Source organism: Diadema antillarum, unplaced genomic scaffold (assembly GCF_040938485.1).
Source record: "Diadema antillarum isolate AM-2024a unplaced genomic scaffold, OU_Dant_1.0 scf00000092, whole genome shotgun sequence".
Classification (NCBI taxonomy): domain Eukaryota; kingdom Metazoa; phylum Echinodermata; class Echinoidea; order Diadematoida; family Diadematidae; genus Diadema; species Diadema antillarum.
In genome coordinates this window covers 127,603-153,383 of record NW_027270981.1, presented here as the reverse complement: position 1 = coordinate 153,383, position 25,781 = coordinate 127,603, and the positions used below count along the sequence as shown (strand labels likewise).

The 25,781-nt window shown below is 37.5% G+C and overlaps 1 protein-coding gene across 1 annotated transcript in view; it reads left to right on the top strand.

The window, feature by feature from the left end:
- Window positions 1–25,781, top strand: part of LOC139718277 (calcium uptake protein 3, mitochondrial-like) — a gene marked incomplete at its 3' end in the record, with an annotated part of 161,084 nt that overhangs the window by 9,041 nt on the left and 126,262 nt on the right. Inside the window, exon 2 of the mRNA XM_071629761.1 lies at window positions 10,586–10,600. Within this exon, the coding sequence (XP_071485862.1) occupies window positions 10,586–10,600 (15 nt within the window). The remainder of the gene's footprint in view (window positions 1–10,585; window positions 10,601–25,781) is intronic.

The window sequence follows — 25,781 nt, the reverse complement described above, 5'->3', positions numbered from 1 at the left end:
TGCTAACCCGATTTCTTGCGAGCAAACCTTGATGTATTAAGCCCAAGTCTGCTTTGCATGCCGAGAGAGACGCCGTATGCCAACAGATTTCATTCTCTGATGCTGTCAATCAATTTTGTTCCTTTTAACCACTAATTAGCCAGTGAATGATGGGCGCATTGATTGTTTCCTAATTCCATCTTGGCATGTTTTGCTATGATGGCAAAACCATCCCCCCTATACGCCACCTTGAATCACAGTCAACCCGCAGCCAATGACAATGCCAGGTCTGTATGATTAACTACTTACCACCGAACCAACGTAATCTATGCCTGCCTACAACCACACAATTAACACCAAGATTGTGTTCTGTGTGTCCGTGAGAAAATATCACAAAATAACAGGGGAGAGATATCTAGAATAATGAAATGACTATCACATGAATTGTCTCAGTAAACACGCCACAAAATCTTTCCACAGATATAATTATAGCATCTGATATTGTTTTATGGAAGCACTATTCTACCTATAGATCATTTGTAAGTGTCTTCACCTGTCTTATTAATTGTTATTATTATTATTATCATTAGTGTTATTATTATTATTATTATTATTATTATTATTATTATTATTATTATTATTATTATTATTATTATTATTATTATCATTATTATCATCATCATCATCATTATTATCAGTATTATTATTCTCATTCTCATTATTACTCTCATTATCATTGTTGATATTATTATTATTATTATTAATTAATTAGTTCACTATTTATTCATTTATTTTACTCTAAACCAGAAATTGCAAAAATGACCTCAAATCAAAATATATTTAAGGGTTTTACACATAGTGATATTTGTGATCCACCCCTCTTCCACCCCCCCCCAAAAAAAAAAAAAACGGACACCAAGACAAGAAAAAACAGCACTACATGTGATAGCCTCCTCATTTAAGCAATGATAATTGGTATATATATGCACATCCTGAATCTAATTACTGTGCATGTGAAGGAATCTCCAGACTAATGCATCATTCAGCTGTATTTCCTTTATATTCACTTGATGCATTTCTCCAGCTCTGTTTACAGGGAAAATAATTTGAAAGTCTAAATTGAATATCTAAAGACATACAAATTACCTCCATGAACATACATAAAAAATGATACATCAATAGATTTTTTTTTTTTTATGCAAGTGCCTCTTACTGTCAAATACTGCATAAATCCAAATTGTCAAGTAACAACTGAAAGGGCATTAACTGTGTGGACTTTATACAGTACAAATGACCCTTGAGCCCTTACTGACAATATCAAAGTGGCTGTTCAGTATTCAAATTTACATTTGTACAGATTTTACTCCAGGCATCACAAATGTATGATCCCCTCCAATTTTTGCATCAGTTTTTTTTTATTTTCTTAGCTTCACAATAGAAGGAGAAGAAATGGCAGTATTATCACATTTAATACTCTTTGATTAATGATGTAAAAACCAGTCCACTAAACCTGTTCTATTTGTGACCGTGCACCTCAAAACGAACATAAAGTCGCACACACTGATTTTGCGTGATGATTGAAAATAAGTAAAATGGGTCAACCTAACCGAACTTGACTTTTTCATATTTTCTGAAAGAGCGGGTCTTCTTTTACATTATGCTAAAATTTGGTATCATAAAACGGGCAAAAAAGTGTGTTTTTTTAGCAGTTTATCTCGAACATTTTTGGTAGAATAGTGTGATTAGGTGTGTCTTTAGAATCCCTTTTTCATTTCTGAAAAACCTTGTCCACTCTCTTCACTTTCAACTCTAATAACTTTTGAAGGAATAGTGCTACTGCTTTGAAAGATAGCATTAATTATGGACAGAATGTGTTAATGAGGTATGTTTAATTTCAGTTTAATCTGATAATTCCTTCATTGTTGTTACTCTGGTGGTTTACTTCCTGTTTTTTGTCCCATTCATCGCACAGCCAGCACGGTTTGGTAAAGATTAAGCGCTTGAATAGACACTGTACTTCAGAGCCTCTTTTCTCAGTTCACACTTTTCCTGAGTTTGTGCATTCTTTTCAATATTTAGATAGGTTAGGAGAGTCCATTTGATTTGAGTCATACATCATATTAAAGCTTAAGGTCTGCTCTTTCAGAATACTGTCTTAACTAAAAATTCATGTCTGGCGACTTTTTGTTTGTTTTGAGGTGCAGAGTCACATTTTATTTATCTATTTATTTATTATTATTATTATTTTTTTTTTTGGGGGGGGGTGGTTGTTTGTTTATTTGTTTGTTTTTTACTCATTGATATGATCAAATATACAGAGCATTTAGTGTAGTGCCCTGTTAACCCATACTTGGTTTTGTTTGCCAAATTGGCACCCATCCTTGAGTGTTTTCTGTACCCATCAGCAAAGATATATGGATACTTACCATCATTGAATGGAGATTACCTGATCCCCTTAATCCTTATTGTATCACCATGGTTTCCCTGTGGGACTGAGGACTGAGGCACATTGCTACATTTGACTAGGCTTGCTATAGCTTTACAACTAGGTCAAGTTTGGATGGATTACTGAAAGCTGATGAATAAATTTGGCAAATTGAGCATTAAAAAGTGCCAGGGCACCTTAAAGGCATAATTTACCATTTGCAGATGAAACAAAAACCCAGCATTAGTGCTTTAAAATAATTCTAAAATGTGAGTTAGGGATAGAAACAACCACTGTAAAAATTTGAATCCGTATAATCGATGTTAAATATTGTTAAATACTGTAAAACGAGGAATATTCGCTTGCATTTTAATTTTGCGAATTTCGCGAGCGCCAAAATTCGCGAAATTAAAATGCACGCGAAAGTTGTTGTCTACACTACATGCATTGAATGCCAGTGGCAATTCGCGAAAATTTCATGCCACGAAAAAGGCTGTCGGCTCCAATTCGCGAAAATTTCATGCCACGAATATATCATGTTTTACAGTACATAAAATGTGAACAATAGGACTAGACCGTATACAGTTACGGTTTATTGAGAAAAATACTGATATCTCCTTTTATTTTAGGCTTTATTGCAAAAATCTTATATGGTAGGATGTTTTGTGATACAACAGACCTACGCATATGCATCAAATGTGATATCTTGAACATTTTTTAAATCACTGCTCCCAAAGGTAAACTGGACCTTTAAGGTAGGTAGAACAACTTGCTAAAGCACCAAAGATTTTGGGCATATGCAATTCAAAGATGAAATGTGCTTCACAGGGAGCAGCATAAATATATATTTTTTGGTCATGTGTGAAAATTAAATGAAAATCACCTTTTGGAATGTGATCTAAAAACTGATAACTCTTGTTGTGTTTGAATGGGCTTATAGCCTCAAGAATTCGTGCAAGATGGTAAAATGAAAGGAGGAGGATGAATCAGTGAAGCAGTTGTCATGGTGGGAGGTATCATCTGTCTTAAGATAGAATGGGAGGAGGAGAAGAAGACTGGTGGGGCATTGGATAAGTGGGGGGGGGAGAGATATTGAGAAGAGAAGTAGATGAAGAGAAATAGGACATAAGAGTGACTTTGGTCCTGTTTGACAATGACAGTGTTTATCGAGTCACTTCATATGTCATGAGCTGTAGTTGAGTGCTGTTTTAAGGCATCCATAACACACCTGTTTATACATCACTGGCAATTGATCCATAGGCACAGTTCAAGTAAAATGTAATGTTTCTCTGTCAAGGGTTATGTCAGGGTATTCTTTTTCTTCCTGGAATACTTTTTTTTTTGGTGTATTTGTTACACAAAGCTCAGAATCAATATCAAGGGTTATCGAAAGAAAGCATCCCTTCCCTCCCCCACCCCCTTAAAACAGATCTTGAAGAATATGCTCTCAGTTTGAATGATGATTGACAAATTTTATGGGGAGAATGTCTTTGTAGTTATAGACTCATGTGCAGCTGTTTTGTCAAAAAGGTAGTTTACCGCTACATAGGTGTGAGTGTGTGTTTGTTTTCACATTTTTTGTTAAGTGTGCCAACTCTGAAAGGTCGACTCACCTGATTTAAAGTCACAATGGTCCGTAAAGTCACCAATAGGAGATGATGGATGCTTGGGTAGTCATTGCTGGGACCCACAATATGAAAACCAAAATTTGGATTTTCAGACTGAGCATAAAGATGTTTCTCATGAATGTCACATGGGGTAGAAATGTGGTACACAGGGATATGGCTCAGATCGGTGAGCAAATTTGATGTATCGGAATGGTGTGTGCAAAATCCATGATCGTGCCTAAACACCTACGCAATGTTGTAAAGTTCAAGCAAAGGCAAATATGCACCCTACTTCTTTCCTGTTAGCATTCTTGGTAAGCTTCACTGTTCAACTCCATCATGTGACAAAACTTTCATGTGTACACTACTTGTTTTAATAGAGTGGTAAGGGTTTTGGAGAGGTGAAATTTGCCACTTCAATATCTATAAGTCTCAATGTCTATAAGATTTATTTGAATATTGCATGTGATATCAGGATGATATCTGTCAATATTTTCTGCTCAAATTGAAGTGTTTCATAAAGTGGTATGAAAACTCACTCTATGAATAATCAGATCATGGTATTCCGGAGTTGCTGAAGGACAAATCACTGAATTTCTATACTTATTTCAACACTATAATCTTGAATGGCGACTTGATTTTGTATAAGAAAGCGTTCAAGTGCCTCAAAGTTTTTGTTTCTTTCTTGTAAGGAATTTGCTGAAATTGAAAAGAGAAATTTCCCAGTAAGCAAGTCAATCTGCTAGCACGTGAGATACCCAGTCGCAGGTGAAGAAGTGTGATGCATCAAGTAAATGTTAACTTGTTCGTTCTGTCATTCTCAAATTCTACAGGTTCTGTACATAACCTGTTAGATTCCTGTGGACAGTGAGGTGACCTCATGAACATGACTAGAACGGTGTGACGTGTTGATCTTATCTCATCCTTTATTCAAACTCTGATAAGCCCACATCCTTTTAGAAACCTTGAATGATTTGTGAATGAGTGCCTCCGACATGAGAGTAGAGATGAAACATAGATATAATTGTTTTGTCACATTTATAGAGCATGAAATACACATGTGGTTTGTACAGTGTATTCCAGACTTCGTTGTAGATCATGTAATTGTCCTTGGCCATTTATTATCGTGATGTTCCCAGTACCATTGCGCACTTTTTTTCTCTTCTTTTTTTTTTTGGACACAATTGTAACTTCACATTTGGATCGTGCTTTGACCTAGAACAAGTTAGTTTTTAGAATGTAACATTCAAACTGTCATTTTCTGAGTATAACAAGAAGATGAATTTAGGTGGTATAGCTAGCAAAGAGATCACACACACACACACACACACACACACACACACACACACACACACACACACACACACACACAAACAAAAAAAAACAAAAAATAGGTCCTGGCAACAGAATCACAAGGATGCATCATCATTATCTGCAGTTCAACTGACCTTAACCCTTCCAAGACCAGAATGTGAACATTTCCTTTACTTTACATGCAAAAATTTTTTGGATGGTAATGACGGAGTTAAGCAATTATCAATTGCCCATAACTGTCACTAGCACTGAGACAAAATGTCTCTCGCTCTGTTTATCTTTGCCATTGATCCACACAGGCAAATATATCTCGTGCATATTTTTGTCTCGTACCCCGACATTCAACAGACATCTTTTCCATGAACAAAAAAGTGCACATCATCTCAGAAGATACAAACTCTTGAAGCAATGAACTCTGTGAAAGATGTGGCCCTTGGATGGCAAGAAGATTGTGTCTTAAAGCTAAAACATAGTTTCCATACACATGCAGGAACTTTTATCTAAAGTCGATACATTTGCGTAATGTGAAATTACGTGATAATACAATTTTGGTCGGGTAATGATGGAAATGTGAAATATTAGCCATGAAGGTATGCCAACAGTAGTGCAATCCGAGAACATATCTGATCTGGGTTTGCTACATAGTGTTTCATAATTGATTATCTGTAATCAACAAATCGGGCCATGGCATTATTCATGGATCTTCCGCATGACAATGAATTGCATGCAGCTTGTTGGGAAATATGATTGCTAGAGCACGATCTGTCATCATGTAACGTTCTATCTACTCACTACTGAACGATGAGGGCTCTTCAGGAGTAAAATTTGTCTACTACGATCAAAATTATTTTACACTTTTGATCTCAAATTATTCCGAAACAAATTATTATCCTGCCAAATCATGTCAGCCAGACAAGATTCTTGGTAGACCCTTTCGATATATTGAAAGCAAATTCCAAATGGTTGATGTTCATCTTGAGCCCTTTTGAGAACTATGTTTTACCTTTAAAAGCAGTTTGTGTACTCAGTGCACTGGAGTGTATTGACGCCTAAGGGATGTGACATTTGGGATCTAGTTTGAACATCCCATTGAACCAATAATCAGTGTATTGCTAATGTTGTGGTTAGTTTGGAAGATGGACAGAGATGAGATCCGAGCGGGAAACTGCCTTACTCTGTCTTTTGAGAGAAGACATTGTACTTGAATCATACCTACTTGAAATAAAGTGATCTCTGTGCTTCGTTTGTTGTTTTCTGTCCTTGAGCAGTCACAACGAGACATCTCTCAAAGTAAATATATGACCTTAACAAGACTAATCACTTTATTTCAAGTAGGTATCATTCAAGTACAATGTTTTCTTTCAAAAGACAGAGTAAGGCAGTTTCCCCACGCCGATCTCTCTGTCCATCTCCCAATTGATTGCCTGATAATGATTCTCTTCAGGGAAGTTTTGGATAATTGGGTCTTAGATCAAGGGTCAAAGGTCAGGCAGAAATGTAAAACGTATACTGTTTAATGCTGAAATTATATTGTTTTCTCCGTTATTTCGAAATTAATCAATGTACTACTAAATTAAAGTCTATATACTTTCATTACCACACAATGATTTTGTCTATGGTTAAAGATTTGGTGTATGGGGATCAAAGGTCAAGTGAAATTGCTAATGTTACTTATTCTTTTGTGTATTTTGAAAATGGCTCAAAGAATTTCCATGGAAATTGGTATATATGAGCATTACTGGATAGTGATTATATAGAGAAAGTTATGGACAATGCAGGAAGGTGCAGGGTCAATGGTTTATCCAATCATATAAAACTGTTGTCTCATGTTGGAAAAGATGTACTGTAGACCTGTTGGGAAAAGTAATAGATGCGAGCCATACCAGTCGCCATAGCAACATTTCTATTTGTGTGTGTGTGTGTGTGTGTGTGTGTGTGTGTGTGTGTGTGTGTGTGTGTGTGTGTGTGTGTGTGTGTGTGTGTGTGTGTGTGTGTGTGTGTGTGTGTGTGTGTGTGTGTGTGCATGTGTGTGTGTGTATCATTGATAAAGCTGGGAACACAGAGACACAAGAGCCAACCATCATCTCCCTGAACCATCTTTATCAATTTTGTATTGCACTATCTGATGCTGAGATGGTACTATTGTATTGTGTCAAAGAAAGGATGTATGAAGTTCTTTCCCTTTTCTTGCTTCAAATGTAAAGACCAAATACTGTAAATTATACAGTAACAATTACAAAAATAAACACACAGAGAATTATGACACCTCTGCTGGAATGCATCTAACAGAGTAGAGCAGTGCATGTAGGAGGGAAGTAGCAATGGCATACATTCTTTTCTATTCAATTTATTTCTTTTACTTCATTCATATCGACTAAATACCAGTGGTTTTTCTCTACCAAAGAATATTATTATCAGGTGGAGGAAGTAATGAGATTATCACAGAAAGTACAAATGCATAAATAGCATTTATGTAAGGCATCATGTGATATGTAAGGGTGAATGTTGTTTGATTTGTAGGTAGCAATGAACTCATAAATTATATTGTTTGCCATTTTGTGGAAACACAGTCACAGGCAAATGAGCGAAAAAATTTGTTTTGATTCCATGACTCATTCATTTGATAGGTAGAGCATGCCAATTGTCGCTAAGTCATGAAATTGCAGGATCACACTGTACAAAGAATTATGATTTGCAAACATGATTGTTCTTGAAGCCATATCTTTATCTTTAATTTCTCAGTCATTTAGTAGACTGTGGGGCTCTGTAACACATAACACAACAATCATGAGCCCACCAAAAACAGCAACTCAGTTTGTCAAATTAAAAAACAAAAATGTGATTTGTGTGCCACTAGTAGTGAATTTTTATTGATTGCTATGATCAGTTATTGATCACAAAGTTTCATAGCATGGGGCTCGGGTTACGCTCACATTTTAATATGTCGAAAGAAAACATGTCTAGAAAGATATGGAATGAAGACATGTATAGCGTTATGGCGGGCTTCCATTACACAATGTTTTCATAGCATGGTACACTTTGTGATCCTGCCTGAAACAATGCATACAGTAAGCACAATGCCATTATACAATGAGAAGTATTTTCAAAATATCTGATTTCAGGGACAAAATAAATTTTTGAACAGGTAATTACATCTTGTGGGCATCTGAATACAGCAAGAGTGTAATAGAACTATCATGTGTATGTCTACTTATACACACACACACACACACACACATATGAACATTTATTATTTTGTGACATTTGTTTGTAGTTTCTGGAATGTGTGCACTGTCCATTAGCACTGCAGAGGGAGAGGAATGGCATACAAGCAACATGAACACACTTTTTTTTTTGGTGTCTTAAGAATGTTATCAGCTGTTCATGTGACTTCATAGCCAAGATGTGAGCTGGTATATTCACAGACATTTGAGGGAAAGGTTATATGAATTAAGATATCTTTTCTGTGCTATCAAACAGGAAGGCAGTAAAGATGAAGAAAACATTTTAAAGAATAGTTGTGGAAGGAAAACATATTCTCGACATCACCTTCCTATATGCAAGCTCTTCCCAACTTGGGGAGATATGCCATTCTGATGAATGATGACGGTAGCATTCTAAAAGTATAAAGAAAAAAAGAGAGAATATTCTCTACTGGAATGGTGTAGCCTCATCTTAAGCAAGATGAGGCTTTGGGGTTTTAAGTGAAATTATAACTCATGTATGCATATGAAACACTCTGTAACAAGTTTTGCAATTTTAGTGAAACTTCCGAGTCAACATGTTACCATGACAAAGTGTGCATTGTTTCTTTTTTTTTTTGTTACATTATTCGTGCATATATTTTATTCTGTGTTCAATGAACTGTACTTGTCAGTTGAATGAAAGTCAAATTGACACATGTACTGCTTTGAATCATTTCTTTTTTTAGTGGAAATGAATAAAATATTGAATAGAATAGAATAGAATAGAAAACATTACTAAGAATAGATTATGAGAATATGCACAGTCAAGACTTTTTTCTCTCTTTCTATCTCTCTCTCTTTCTCTCTCTATCAATTTATTTATCAGTATATTCTCCTATCTAGTCTATCAATCCATCTATTTTTTTTTTTTTGCCATAAATCTTTAAAAGCAGGATGAGAAATATGTCAGTTTCACAGATGTGGGCTTGACAGGTACATTATCTCTCTGCATTGTGAAAGTAGGAGAAAGATTGTCATTTGCTGTCTACTGAGGGAATTCTTAAAAATGCAATGTTCTATTGAGAATGAGATGGCTTGCAACCAGTCCAATGGCTGATTGCATTTATTTGTGTGAGACGTATGATTGAAACTAACTATAGTGAAGATTGGGATTCAGTAATTACAAGTGATTCAGAGGGAAACGTGTTCACTGTCATTGATACCTTGTGGAGACGGCGGAGTGGTGAGATTATGCATGTAATCGGTTGATATTTCCATTTTTTTTTTCTACTAGTTTAATGATAATTGTTTCGTGTGGTCCATACATACATTTGAAATTTGCATGGTGATAGAATATGTGCAGTTGAAAACAGTTTGGGCAAGTGTATCAGAATGACTGCTTGTGCACCCTGTTGAATAGGAGCTATCATGGTCATTAGTGTGATTTTCACACCAGGGCAACTCTCATTGGGCTTGAAAACTTGCGAAGTTAGGAAACTTGCAAAGTTAGGGTGGAAGTTACCTAGCAGCTGTACCGAAATTCTACTGGAAACTTTGCACAAAAACTCACAAGTCAGAGTGCGAAGTTTCTATCTTCATGTAAAACTTTGCAAGGTGTTTAATGAGGACGCACACTACAGAATAATGGTGAATTTGCGCACATGTCTTCTGCATCTGCTCTTCCTTTAGCGCGTGTTGAACAAGTTAACTGGGCATGCGCAGTCCTTCCAGAAACAGTATGATTTTTTTTTTCTGTCGGAGCTGACGTCACGAGTTATTGGACTAATGAGGACAAGCAGTGTAAAATATTGCAAGTATTCATGTCGCGATTTATTTTGTAACGAGACTGGCCCTGTAGTGAAACATTGTTTGCTAGGATATTTTGACTGCCGATTCCAACATTTCCTAAACAGGCAGAGTCTCGTATTGATATATCAAGATTGTTTGCATCACAAGAGTCTGTGGAAGCACTATCCACTCATTCTTGTATCATCTTACTTTACCTTTGTGTAACATTAATACAGTTTTTCCTGTTTCTTGTCATTTCTTTTTCTTTAATGTTCTTGCAACCAAAGGCTGAATCTGAGGAGGTGAGTTACCTGGTTACATAACATCATATCTCTCCTGATAGAATCTTTCTGTGGTTCTGTCTGTATCCTGATTTTTTCCTTCATAATTTGACATATTTTATTTCTTTTTTCACTCTCTCTCTCTCTCTCTCTCTCTGTCCTCTCTATATTTCAGTCTCTCTTTACACTTACGCCATCTTTTAATACTTGTATGATTCCCTTGTGCAGTCAGATCCCCTTTCTAAGTGTTATGTTTTACAGTACCTACATGGGTACATATTACTGTCATATTTGTAGCTCTCAATTATGATGCATTCAATGTTTTATATTTTGAGCATGGCATTTCACCACCCATTTACATGCAGCTTTTACATATATGCAAATCAAAGATATGTTGAAGTAGGTAGATTTTCTTACCTTTAGTATACTGTCATGTCTTCACATTTAGTCTCCTGTTTCATTTTGTTTAGTTTGGTTTTAGGGAACATTGAACTTTGTGGTACTTGTGATTGCGTCAAGTGTTATTACCCTCTTGTGCATGACTGTGAATGACTATCTAGCACAAGGAGTCTATGTATTCATGTGGATTTGATAACAATGACATGGAAATCCTGTCTTTGGTATAAGAAGACATGCCTGTTTGAATAGATATGACATTGAGAAATGATGATTAAATATAAATGTTCCAATGATACAGGTGCAGTGCAATATATGATACAGTGGGCACTCACCTTTTCAACATGGAATCTCTGCATCAGTGGTGGCAATGTTTCTGTTTACTTTCACATGGTCTGTCTCCTGCAGTGAAAGTCATCACTGTCCCAGGGTGACAAACCCAGCTTGTCAAAAGCTCGCTTCCAGTTGATGTGGAGGAATGTTGATACACTTCTCATCACTGAGTCCACATCGCAACACGAACATCCTCTGTCTATATCCCCTTCAGAGAATCTTCCCCATCATTAGCAGGCACGAGGTGACAGAGAGATGGTATTCAATCATGCAAATGAGTCTTGATGGATCCCTGTGACGTCCAGATATGGCTGGGTTTGCACGTTTCCCAAACGCTAGCCGCCTAGATGTTAAAGAGACCCCACTTTCAAGAAAGTGGAAGAAAGTGCACTCAGTGGCACACTTTAGCAAGGTTTATTTGATCTGTTTGCATGCCACCTCGTCTTACAGTAAGTGGGGCTCGCATTTCTTGGCCCTGCGATCATCCAACCAGCTAGAGCGCCGACAGAAAGGGGATCCCTGTTGTGGAGTCAAGAAGACATTACTGACTTTGACATCTTTTTTTCATTGGCAGACCCAACCTGGAAGAAGAAAAAGAAGAAGAAGAGAAAACAAACAAACAACAGTAACCCCTCGTGTTCATCGTTGGCTTTAATGCATCATTACAGTCCCCATCACGCACCCATCCTCTACCCCACCCTTTCTCTCTGGAGTCAGTTCATGGTTAACCTGCCTGATCCTCTCCCTCCTCATTTTCCTCTGAGCTGGTGCGCTCTTAGAGAGGTTATGCCCAAGAGTCCCCTGGGTCACATTTTCCGAAACCCCAGCGCAGAATCCCCCGCTGGCTTAAGATCGTCAGTTTGTATCAAAACTGCACCTTGCCTCCCCACATCAAGAGAGTGACAAGAAAACCCCAAACTATTCTGTACATCCCAATTGGCGTTCATCTCTGAGCTCCCCTTCCCTTGTGATCTTGTCTGCTTCTTTCTCGCTCGTGCTATCCTTCCCTCTCCCTTCTTCTCCCTATCAACCTATCAATCTATTTGTCTGTATATCTATCTATCTACAAGGCTTGTATCTATCTGTTTTATCTACATGCTTTCCCAGGTCCTATTTTCAGTCCATCAGTCTGCATGTTGCATTCTCTGTATTTTCTTCATTATTCTTCTCTCCTCTGCATTCCATGTTTGCATCTAAGTGATAGTTTTGTGAGTATGTCTGGATGTAATCGTCTTCCTCTTTCTACAAAATTTTCTCTCTGCAATTTCCCAATTCCTAATCCTTAGTTCTTTTTTTTTTCAGAATTATCCCATCTCTATCTATCTTTACAATCTTAGTGCCATTTTAATGTGATATGTGCAGTTCTTGGGTATCTGCTAAAACCACAATCAGTGCTTCTTTTCAGTGGGTTTGCTGTATTATAATATGTTGCAGCAACTCACTGCAATATATATCTACATTTGCTTCTCCGTTCTAATATGTAGTGTCAAATGCCACATTTTTCTTACACAGGTTAGGCAGTTCAATTTGTTTGGAATCAGTATTTATGTATGCATCATAATGTGTCGACATGTCTTCAAGTCAGTCCATTGCATCAGGTGCTACACACTTCCTTGTATGCTTTGTCTGTAACTTTCATTTCATTCTTGTACTTCCTTTTGAAGTTGTGTAACAAACGATTATACATGATTCAGTATCTAACACTCCATCACAACCACATGCTCAGAATCAATCCTTAAAAAGAGGAAATCCACCCCCAAAATAAACAAAGTCTAAAAGAAAGAGAAAACAATTCCCTACAGAACATTACAAAAATTACAAAAGTCTGAGAAGAAATACGGACGGTATGTCATTGTGAAATTTCACATTTTTTCAGAAAACATTTCTTGACCAATCTATGAATATTCAAATGTGCAAGTTGATGATGTCATGCCCTCACAATATTTTCAAATATGTTATACATGAAGTTTGGAAAATCCTATTGTTAACTAGTACAGGTAAAAGCATATTCCCATACCAAAATATATCAGAGTTAACATTTGTTCCTTTCTATTTTGGTGATTTTAAGGCAAGTTTTCATATTTATACAGCAGAAATATAAGAGTTTTATCATTTCTGTATATAAAATGAATAAGAAATTGTGAGAGCATGACATCTCAACTTGCTGATTTGAATATTCATAACAACTGGTCAAGAAGTGTTTTCTGAAAAATTTGAAATTTCAGAATATCATCACTTCGTTATTTCTTATCCGATTTGATAATTAATGAAATGAATAAATAAAATGTAACTGATGAAATTCTTGAGTGGATTTATTCTTTAATGTTTGTACAGAAATGCAAGCCAACACTTTCAGTTTAGTTTCAGGCATCTCGAAAAAAAAAAACAAAATGAAACATTCAAACAGAGAAACAAATTTCACTGAATCTTGCAATTTGTTCCCTGCCCGTGCCGTTTCATGTGTGTACCCATCAGTAGGTTTAGGTTGTCTTGGTAAATCAGGCATAGGGGTTTGTTTATAACATCTTGAGAGATAGGAAGCCCTGATTCCATCATAGATTATACAGATATTTAACAAACTTGTCACTGAACAGTAATTGAAATTGAATGGGCAATCGTTAGGATGATGTGCGATACGAAACCATCACCAAAACCAGTCACCAAACGGTTAGTCAAATTGATTACGCAATCGTCGGGGACGATGTGCGACATTTGAACAATCATCGGAACGCCTCGCCAATCAACAAAAGATCTGCTCAATTGATTAGTCGCGACGAAGAAAGACGTCTTTGTTGTGACTCGTAGGAGCCATCTATTGTTGATTTTTTTAACAAGCAAAAAAAAAAGCGAAACAATGAGCACATTAGGCCAAAACTTTGGATCGTCGGGGACGATTAGCGCTGATCTTTTGTCACATATCGTCGCGACGAAAATATCTCCCAGACGCATAATCTCCATCATGCCGTAGAGTTTGTGTCTCCATGACAACACTTACACAGATTGTTTATGGTCACTTTTGAGAGTCATTCGTGTCCAGCCATACAAGATACATGAGTGTCATGTAATATATATGTGATATTTGATATATGAACAAACATCCCCCACGCAGCCACAACCATGTGCCACCTCACTGTGGTATCTTGCAGCATAAGTATACTGCTACTGCTTCTTCACCTCTCTGAGGTAACCGTAGCTTACTGTATGTTTCTTGATGCCTTGGTGGATATGAATATGAACATTGAATACTGATGGAGGTCATATGACCGTGAGGTCCACAGGGCCACAAAAACAAGTAAACCTACACATATATGCAAATAATCACAAGAGGAGGTATTTCTGATTTAATCTTTCAAAGTTAGATTAGGGTTAGTGGTGTAGAAGCCTGGGTTATGTGGAGGTCACTACAGGTCATTGGGAAATTCATAGCAGCCTTTTGAAATCAGAGTACACAGACGTCATGATGTGGCACCTCATCCGAGCATACAGTAGCTGGTTATACCTCAGCTGGCCTCCAAAGGGTTAAGAGCTGTTCCCCCCAGGGCGCTGCTTTGACATGTCTCATTAAGGTGTTACTACTTCATCCTCACCCACAAGTGTGCCCTTCTGCGTTACCACCACAGTCCTGCTCCTTTGTTTTTGGTGGACGCGGAGTTTCTCCTTGATGAATACCCATCCTCCTGAGTTGCGACTCTTTTCACCTACTCTCACTACCCTCATCCATATGAAGTGGCAATTGAGAGGTTAAATCGATGTCATTCAGTTCTGGCCGTCCCTTTGCTCACAGGCAGAGAGAGTTTTGCCAGTAGATGTAGTGTGAGGGATCAAAAGATGGGAGAATGAATCGGCGAAATGTCAAAAATGTACCAAACAGCATTTGTAGACTAATGCGGTCATCATGTACTGTCACTTGATAAATGTGAGAAGGATGAGAATTCCATTAAACCCCCCCCCCCCCCCCCCATCTCATCCTACAGAAGAATCTTGGAGTGGACCTTCTGTTGATTCAGAAGGCCACCAAGAGAAGCATAGAAAAAGAAGTTTGAAATGATTGAAATGATTTATTCTTACATGAACCCTTGCAGAAGTCATTGTTTAGAGAGAGTGATACATGTATACAAAAGTAATGTAAAAAACTCTCAGAATCTATTGTGATGTATGTTTGACCATTATCATGTAGCCATTGACTAGACATAAAGTTCCATCCTAATCATGGAGTAGCATTTCAATTGTTTTTCCCCCCTCATAGATATGAGCATGTCAATTTCAGAGGACATGCAGGTCATCTAATTTGATGTTTTTTTCCTGCAACCACTACTGCACCCCACCCTACCTGCCTACCTCATATATTGCTTGTGGCATTATCAAATTGATAATCCCATCAATATTGGTTTTCCATGGCAATAGCCTGCGATGAAAGCGCGTCCCGAAAGTTATCCATTGCCGTCGTCCTGAAGCAGCCCAGACAGATATTGCCAATAAAATGTCAGACGAAATTAGTACGATTCCATCTGATACGAGGGTTTTACAGAGCTGCCGAACAGTTATTGTCTTACCTTGGGAGTGATATTGACTGAGCTGGGTCCTTGAAGTCTAATTTAGACGATTTCATCCAGGAGACAACATACCACTATTTCTTGGATTAATATATATGTGGGTTTGTCCCCCCCCCCCCCCCCCCCCCACCCACCTTCTGTTCTTTGATGGAATGGGCTTTTGATAACAACTAAAAGGAAACACTGTCACATCCATGTTTCCGGTCAGAAGAGCGATGGGCAATTTGGGAAGAGATTGGGGGCCAGCTTTGATTGTGTTGGATCCAAAAATGTATTGGAGCTTCATGGGGATCAGCATGATTGATTGCACGGTGACCAGTGGAGAATGGATGAAGATTTAGGTGGCTGGACGATGGACAATCGTATCATAAGAGGGATAAGACGCCAGGCGATTTATGTCCCATGTCAAAAGACATTGGGCTCTGCTAAGTCTCACACAGCTTTTCTTGTATTCTTTTGTTTTTGTCATTCCTTTTCCTTCCTTGAATTGCATCGTGCCCAAATCTGTATGCTATGAAATGCTGCATTGCGTATTTAAAGAGGAAATCCACTCCAAAAATAAATTAACTTCAGAAGAAAGAAAAAAAAAGCTCCCTACAGAACTATACAAAAATGACAAAAATCGGATAAGAAATAAGGAAGATATGACATTTTGAAATTTCACATTTTTTTGGAAAACATGTCTTGACCAGTCCTTATGAATATTCAAATGAGCGAGTTGATGATATAATACCCTCACAATTTTTCATGTATGTTATATATGAAATTAGGAAAAATTGATATTTTTACTTAAAGCAAGTAAAAGCATGTTCTCATACCAAGATATATCAGAGTTAACATTTGTTCTTTTTCATTTTGGATGGTTTTAAGGTAAGTTTTATATTTAAACAGCTGAAATATGAGATTTTGTCATTTCTGTATATGAAATGAATAGGAATTTGTGAAAGCATGACATTGTCAATTTGCTTATTTGAATATTCATAAGGACTGGTCAAGAAATGTTTTCCAAAAAGTGAAATTTCGAAATGCCTTATCTTCCTTACTTCTAATCCATCTTTTGTCATTTTTGTATCATTCTGTAGCGAATATCTTTCTCTTTCTTTTGAAATATATTTATTTTTGTGGTGGATTTCCTCTTTGAAGAGATAATCCTATTTTTGCATTGATAGTACACCCCCCCCCCCCCATTTTTCCCCCTTTTTTGGCATGGGTGGCTATAATACCATTTGTGGAAAAAAGAATTGTCCTTTCATTTTCCACTTTAAATTTCTGTGGAATGACGAAGACGACTAGACATTTTCATACTCAGGCAGCAACAGTCAAGTGTAAATGTATGTTAGCATTAAATGTAAGTTTGGAAAATTCTGTTGACAAACATAATATGGCAAACTCTACTCCTATGTAGCACGAGTCCTCCAGTAGGCAGCAATGAAGTGCTATGACAAAGGTATGATTATTTTCAGGATGCACATGTCAAGAGACTGTTACATCTCCATCATTTTTCATCAAAGGTGATTGTCCTGACTGCATTTGGCACATCGATCTCATGATGACATGGGTGGCTTTACAGAAGGCATTATGGTATGGTGCCTTTCAATACCACAATCAAATTACAAAAAGGAACAGACCACTGGACATAAGGTAGAACAGGCTCATTCAAGTGACTCAGATTAGCGTATCCATAATCTTCCTTAATTTTTCTTGGTAACATCACTGGCCCAAACAGTATGGCATGACATGTGTGCACACAAACCATTTTCTTTTTCTTTTCTTTTTATATGAGGGGATTTGATGGAGGAAATGGTCGCACCAAAGATCAACTAGTTGGAGACTGAATAGGGATTCAAAGCTGTCGGTGCTTATGTTGAGTCTTTGCGAGATGGCCATGATCAAACCTGTCTCCGTGGTTTGCAGGCAAAGATTAGTGTCTTCTTGCTAATTTGGCCCGGATTGAGTTTACCCCCCAAACCAACTCACAATCCTTTTTCAACCCTTGAAAGTTTACCGCACTCCTCCTGTGTGATGTGCTGTGGTCCGAATGCACCTGTGCTGGTCGTTGCCAGGGAAACGGTGTTTGAGTCGTCTGTCTGCCTAATTAGGTCAGACAGAAAGCGCAAGTGTGGGAGAGAGTCATTCCGAAGGAGTATAAACCTCGGTGGCTCTATCCTGTCTTCTATTGTTCATACACATGAAGTTTTGCTTTTCTTGTCTGATAACCATGCTATAATTCAACATTCATATTTTTAGCTTAACATCTTGCTTTTTATGTTATGAGGTATTTAATGCATAACCACAACGTGTCTTTGAATTGCTGTTGGCATTATTCGTATCAGGATTTCTTGTGTGTGCATTACCAACTCTCTGAGATCAGACATGGAATAAGACATGGAATGGAAGATTAATTGCTAACTCCCACTTTCAGAGCAATATGTGGTTGGCACCTGTCATTGAAACTCAAACATCAGCTGTGTTTGGTATTAACATCCTCGAACGTCTTCACAACCTTACCTGCATTGCAGTGCAAACTGTCTAAACATTAAACTTACATATGGATCAGTTTCAAGGCATCCATCTGCAGAGAATTTTGCTTAAGATCCAAAAATGTGTTTTCCCTCTATGATAAATATGACATCATGGAGTTAATATTAACACATGTTTGCTCATTTAGCTTTGTATCATATTCAAAGAGAAACAGAGTGTTATGGATATTTTCCACATCTATTCCTTTTTTCTCAAATCCTATCAGCATTTGTACCTTAGCAGTAAACTTGTGACTTTTGTAGGCAATGCCATTATATCCACTTCAGTACTGCTGCAAGATGCATTCCAATGTGGCAGGATTATGGTAATTTGGGTAGGTACTTAATGAGTCAGATATGGTGAAGTAGCCCCTGCAAATTATGAAAATTAACCGAGCAAGTTTTCAAGTTCAGATTAAACGTGAAAAATGTAATGCACGTGTTGTGGTCACCTGGGGATGTCTCTCCAAATTACAGACATCCACTGATGTAATGAATGTAATAGTTGTTGTACAGATTGATCATTAGATGGTTTATGATATCTTCAGAGACTCCAACTCTCCCGCTTTCGACGGGAGTCCTCCCGTCGAAAGTTCATTTTTGCAGAATCTCCCGTTCTCCCGCTTGAAATGATTTCTTACTTAATTTCATTGTATGTTGAATAATAAGCCTTAGATAGCACCAGAGAGCATCTAGAACCCTAGACCGCAAGGGACTTCGCGCTCGTGATGTGTTCTTCGCGCACATCAAGTTGGAGTCTCCCGTTTGCTAGGGGTTTCAGGCGGGAGAATCTCCAGATCAGAAGGTGCTTGGGGTTGGAGTCTCTGTATCTTCCGCCTGGCAGGTATAAAGGCAGTTAACGGGGACAATCTTTGCTTTCCCTGTCTTAGCACCTTGAACATCAGTGTGACTGTGAGTGAAGGACAATCATATGCATGCAAATGAGAATGGCGCATCACCACACAGTGCTGTAGGTGCTGATTTGCATGTGACTACGGAGGCTGGCCGAAAATAAAAACAGATGTAGTCAAATGAGCCTAACAAAGTCTCTCATTTCCTCCTGACGTTGGAGTTTGCTGTCCATTGTTGGCCAATCAGGGGATAAATGGGGGTAATTGATGGTAGCACATTGAACCTGTGACTCTCCCGGTCACGATAATTGGCTGAAATCCCCCTGCAGTCCGTCGTCTTTGGGAGAAGCCAACACCTGCCCCAGGCCTAAAGCCCCCCTTGGCATCACCACCGTCCCATCTCACCCTGCCACTCAGTCCCATGTGCCGCTTGATTTCGTGTCATACTTTGATGACTACATGGAGTTTTATGAAAGGGACTGTTTGAAAGTCTTTACCTGCTACTTATCACACTTTTTCACACAGGTTTCAGTAATTCTACATCTCCTTTCCATCCTGAAATCCGACTCTGAATTCATTAACTGGAGTAAGTCCTCTCAGGCATAGTCTTGAAGCTTTGAAATGCGTGACATAAAGGTTTTAGCTTGCATAAATTGAGGATTCTTTACACTTTCCTTGGATTAATAACAGTGTTTTCGAAAACTGATAAATACCTCTTATTTCTAAATTGTGAGTGTATTTCAATTTGTTTCAAAAGTCCATATCTAAATACGGGTTGGAACAGTGCAACAGTACGTCACTCTTAAAGGTGTCCTTAGAACAACAGAGAAAAGGAGGAGCTACTCTAATAGTCAAAATTTTTGTGGTGTGGAAATTTTTACGCAACCAGAAACTGGCAGTGATAATAAAAGCACACAAATATTTTTGCTTGTTATTTGTATGATTATTAAATGTGTTGATTCTGTGGAATAAAACACAAAATTTTTCTGACGCAGCACAAAAAATTATGAATGCAAGAATAACAACTTTTACAGTACTCCCTTTTTTTATTTATTAGTAAAAATAGGATTATATAGTATGGTATGTTATAACATAAGTTTGGGCATGAATTGTCACATTATCATGTCAATTGTGATACCATGATGCAAGACCTCTCATTTTAGCCCAAGTACTACAAGTGTTTATTAGATTATAAAGATTTTTCCTTTTGAGTTCATAGCAAATTGAATTGAATTGATGAATGGATGAGAACAGAAATGATGACACGAGTAAAGAAATGAAAGCATGAACTCAACAAGTGTTTCATTGCTGTGATAACTTGCTTATTCCTCGAAGATGACTTTGAAAAGTCTTGAAGATGGGGGCAGGTGAAGGTCACTCCGTAGAGCCGGTGATTGGATAGAACTCGTTAGAATCTGGCGTCTGCTTTGTGTCACCCAGTAATCCCTGTGTATTCCAAGGAAATGAGAACTATCCATCCATGTCTGTTAGCAGTCTTCCTCGCCTACTTTCCCTTCCCTAACTTTTCTCTTCACACCCCAGCCCCACCCTGCATTCCTTTAACTACTCCTTTCCTGTTCATTCCTCCTGCATTGTGCTAGAATGTTTCGAGGGAGACCTGAGCCCCTTGCACATGGCAATCGTTGAGATTAGGAGTTTGCAAAAAACCAAAAACAAAAAACAAAAGGAAAAAATTCCCTGTCCTTGAACATCATCAGCAGACTTGTGCTCATATTGGTCCTTGGGGGATGTGTGCATGAATCGTAGGAGAATATGGTATTAGAGGTTCCGTTAAAAATTGTGTATGCAAATTACAATAATGACGTGTAAATGGCCTATTTTTGGTGACCCCATCAGAAGTTCATGAATTGAGTAAGACTGTTCATTGGGCTTATCTTCTCATCTCCAGCAAGTAGCAAGTGAGGTTATTACTCTGCTTTTTGACTAATTTGACTCAGAGGTTCAAGATTTGTTTGTTCGTTTGTTTTTTAAAGTTTTCAAATGATCTATTTGTGGTTATTTGTTAGTGGAAACACCAAGATATACATATATGATAGTATTAAAATGATGCTTTCACAGGTTTTGCATTGTTTCACACACTCATACACACGTGCATATACACACACACCACAACACATTCTAAAAATGTCCCAAAGTTACCCTTAACCCAAGAACCTTGATAAATTTTAGAGGGCGATTGACTTTGAAAGAATACTCATATACAGCATAAAAGAAGGTCTGTTGCAGATATGATACAGATTTGTCAACCATACTGTAAACATCTCCATATGAGCACCACTCCTAATCGCTCGTGCAATTGAAGGAAACAAGTCATGTCTGTAGTTCCTGGCATGTATCACCATCCTCATTTGTATGATGACAGACAAGTTATCAGTATCAAGTGCTGAACCCCTTCATCAGTGGGCAGCCAGAACCCCCCCCCCCCCCCCCATCCATCCCTTCCAGAGCTCATTGGTCATAATTAGCAGAAGTAATTAACTAATACGCATACCTCTGATAGGGCTATTTCCAGGTGTATGCCTCTTTTTGAACTGCTGTGTCACGTTGTCACAGATGCTTCCGTGACAAGCAAAAATGATGGACATAGAATTTCTCTTTCTTTATTCTGAAGATGTATATTGTGGTTTGCAATTGAAAGGAGGTTGTGAAAAATTGTAAACTGGAAGCTCATCAGATCAAGTAGGAGATAATCATCTCATGGTCATCAAGACTGGTATAGGTTGTACTTTGAGTGAATTTGAATTACTTGTGAATGCATATATGTAGATATTTCATTCCAATGACACAGCAACATTTATAGCACCCGTTCACCAAATGTGCCATGCACTCATAGAAACGAAGATGTCATTTTCTGTACATTTCTCAAGTATGACACATTCAGCTCCTTTCCCTCAGTCAGTAGTGATTAAGTCATTTGTAATGAGTAATAAGTGATGACATTTTTATTTTTTATGTGACCCTCAAAACAGCAAGCATGTTTATCCTTTGCTGGAGAATGAAAACTTAGTTTGATGTCTGATTCCCGATGGAATCCAGTTTTGCATGGTCATTGCAATGGTGGAGAAGGTCTGTGTTTATGATGATGCGACTCCTTTGCAAATGAACGTTTTGTCTTGCATCAACTATATTTGGGACAAGTCCAAGTGCTAAATGCATATCATCCCCTTGCAAGTTAACAGTAATTAGGGGAGGAAGTCTTTGAGGCTCCATTTCCAGAATTAAGCAGCAAACTGGTCCCATAGGTCGTGAGAAGGTTTTTTTTTTTTCTTTAATAAAAAGAGATTGTTATGACTGCTAGTTCAATTTGTATCACATTGCTTCAATCAAACTTATCACATTTTCCTGAAGTACATTTCCTTTTTAACAGGAAAGCAAATACACTATCCTTGAAGCTTGTTCTCCTTCTGGATTCTTATTGCCCGCAGGAAAACATAACAAACATTTGAAAAAAAAAAATGGTGTGATGTTTGATGTGTTACATTAGTTGCTAGTTTAAAAGAAAAAAAAACAAACAACAACTTTCCCTGAAATTCAGACTTCATTTTGCATGAGTGTGTGTATGTGTGTGTGTGTGTGTGTGTGTGTGGAATATAGGCACCTTTTGAACCTGCGGGTGCCTTTAAATGGGGGATCTCCCGTAGAGTTGTTCTTGTAGGAGGACAAGTCTCATTTCCTCTGTCAAGCGGGGGAGCCCTGCAGGCTATACCAGCTCTGTTTGAAATGTAAACCTAGGACTGGGTGTCAGTGGTTGGACACCTTGGCAAGCCATTTCCACAGCAGTGGAAGTGATCTTCAAAGGGAGCTTTCCCCTGTAGGGATGGAAGTAATCTTAAAGGGCACCAATTTTTCAAGTGCGAGTGAGGCTTTTTCTCTCTCTCTCTCTCTCTTTTTAAAGAAAAGTATAACTAAAATATGAGAAAGCTGTGAATTTTAATGGAAAGTTTCACATATGATGACAAAGTCATGGCTATGTGAATACCAAGTTATGTGCAATCAGTAGCCTATCAAATGAATGTCAACCTATTACTCATGGCAACCTGGTAGGTCTTTTTACCGAGTATTATTTTGTGGGTTTCAGAATCTTACTGGAAAAGGATTAAATATAACATTGCTTCAGTCACATTCTTCATTTCTTGTTGTCACAGGACTCTGTACATGATTTGTGTGTTACATATCAGTCATTTCAGTGTGTATGTGCTGAGGTAATTTCATTTTTTTATATAGACTTAGGTCTTTAAATAGTGTGTTCACACTGATATCACATGTTGAGTTTCTTTTTGCAATACAAATTTAAAGAACTTCAAAGCAGAAGTCTTTTGTTTTTAACCTTTAGAATGATCTTGTTTCATCTACTTCTGCTTTTGTTTTCCTTTTGGGAAACATAACTCTGAAGAGTTCTTTGACAAGATAAAGAGCCTTTCATTCTTAGACTTGGGGAGGGGGAGAAAGAGATTAGTGCTATTGCATTCCATATAGCTTACTGAATTAGATTATACATTAGGATATTTACTGAATTGAAACACATATCATGTAAGATTTTCAGGTATGGCACATAAAGATGATAATCATTGTGGAACTCTTATTAAGCAGCAAAAATTACATTGTAGCATGAAAACGGAAACAAAACCTGAACATGAATCAATTGTTCCTTGTGTATGTGAACTGGTCGCTGAACATTGCAATGTGTGATATTTAACAATCATCGTTTTCTGCTTTACAATAACCTATTGTTCCACTGCTTTATCAATAAATGAAAATTCAATTACAATGTGTGATTAATCATTCAGAACCAATTCTTAGACAAGTTCTCCCAAAGAGTATTAGTGATACTAAGGCTGTACAGGGCTTTGAAGCTGAACTGAAACTGTGTTTTATTGTCTTTATTTTTTATTTATTCATTATTATTATTGTTTTTTGCTTGAAGACTTGTTCTCCTTTGTTGCTCCAGATAAATTAATTCTGTTGTAGATACCATCTGATACCTCTCAAAATAGCGATGCTGGTGCCAATAGTTGACTGCTGAGTGTGAATTAGCTAGTCTCTGTGATATTCTGTGAAAAAAAACCCAACACTTTAATTTCATGTAAAATGGTATTTCCAGGTGAAAGCTTTCAGCCGGAAGGAGCAATTTGTATTCTCATGGCAGTTTTCAATGAACACAGCAGGGCTTGTGTACACTGTTCAACGGGTGGCACAGCTCACTATTACCATCATCATTTTGTCCTCTTTCTCTCCTAGAAATGCATGTCACCTACGAATGATGCAAAAAGGTATTATAACAACTGATTTCTGTAGATTGTATGAAGGCCCACTTTGTTGTGTTCTGTGTCTTAACTCTTTTGTTATCAACTTTCTTTTGTCTATTTCCCCAGTATAATATATGAAAGAAGACATGTTCATGGTTGTAGGTTCCTTCTGGCCATTCTGAAATAAACAATCCGTACTTGTTTCATATTGCCCTACAAACGTATGCTGTTGAAATGTATTAGACTCAAACAACAAAAAGTTGCAGACTGCTTGATAAATTTCCTTTGTTTCTCCCTCGTTGGAGACAGTGGTGAACATTTGCTTCAAAGTACCACTTGTGTTTCAACCATTCCCTGTTATTACAGGTTATCCTGTTTTTGAATTTGTTTGTTTTTGCTGTTGTTGATCAAATTTTATAGCAATTCACTTTGCAGAGAGCCTTTTCTACCAAAAGGTTCATTTTGGTCTCCACCTGTTTACCATATGGGAAGCTAAGCCAGTGTACACCAGGATATTGCTGATTTCCTATTGCACAGAATGATTTGCTGAGAAACGTACCATTGCAGAGCTGGTGTTCATTGGCGAAATTGTGAGGTTTGGTGCAATCACTCAAGATCCTCTTATTCTACTACAATTCACGAATGTTTCAGTGTTTGGAATTTTTTTCAATGTGATTTTTGTGTATGTATGTGTGTGTAGCAATGCTAAACATACTTGTGTACTGAGAATCAGTAAATTAAACATTAGACACACAGCCATGAATGACGAATTGAAAATAAGGATAAATCCCATTAATACCTGTACATTTAGATACCATTGGCATCTTCAAATACAGTATATTTTCCTATGTTAAATGACAGAGTGTTTCTGTAAGGCGCTCTTCCAGCTTCTTTTTTTTAATCGCTGGGCAATATTACCACAATATATATGAATATTCTTTTAATGACTTCTGACAAAAGTTGTGTCTTTTCTGACAGTGGTCTTTAAGTCTTGTGTGTTTCTGTGTGTTTGTTGTTGGTTTTTTGTGTGTCTGTGTGCATTGGTATTGGGGGGGGGACAGACTCTAGATCTTATTATACTATGAACATAATGCCAATAAAAATAAACAACATCGTACCATGCCTATTCAAACATGATTATATTTATAACTAGAGAAGCAATCTGAGAATGCAGACCTCCTCCAAGCAGCACATTTCTACCACTGATGTTATTCTTCCATAGAGCTCATTGATTTCCACCCACAAGTACGTAATGTGTGCTGAAAGATGCCCAATTTCCCAAT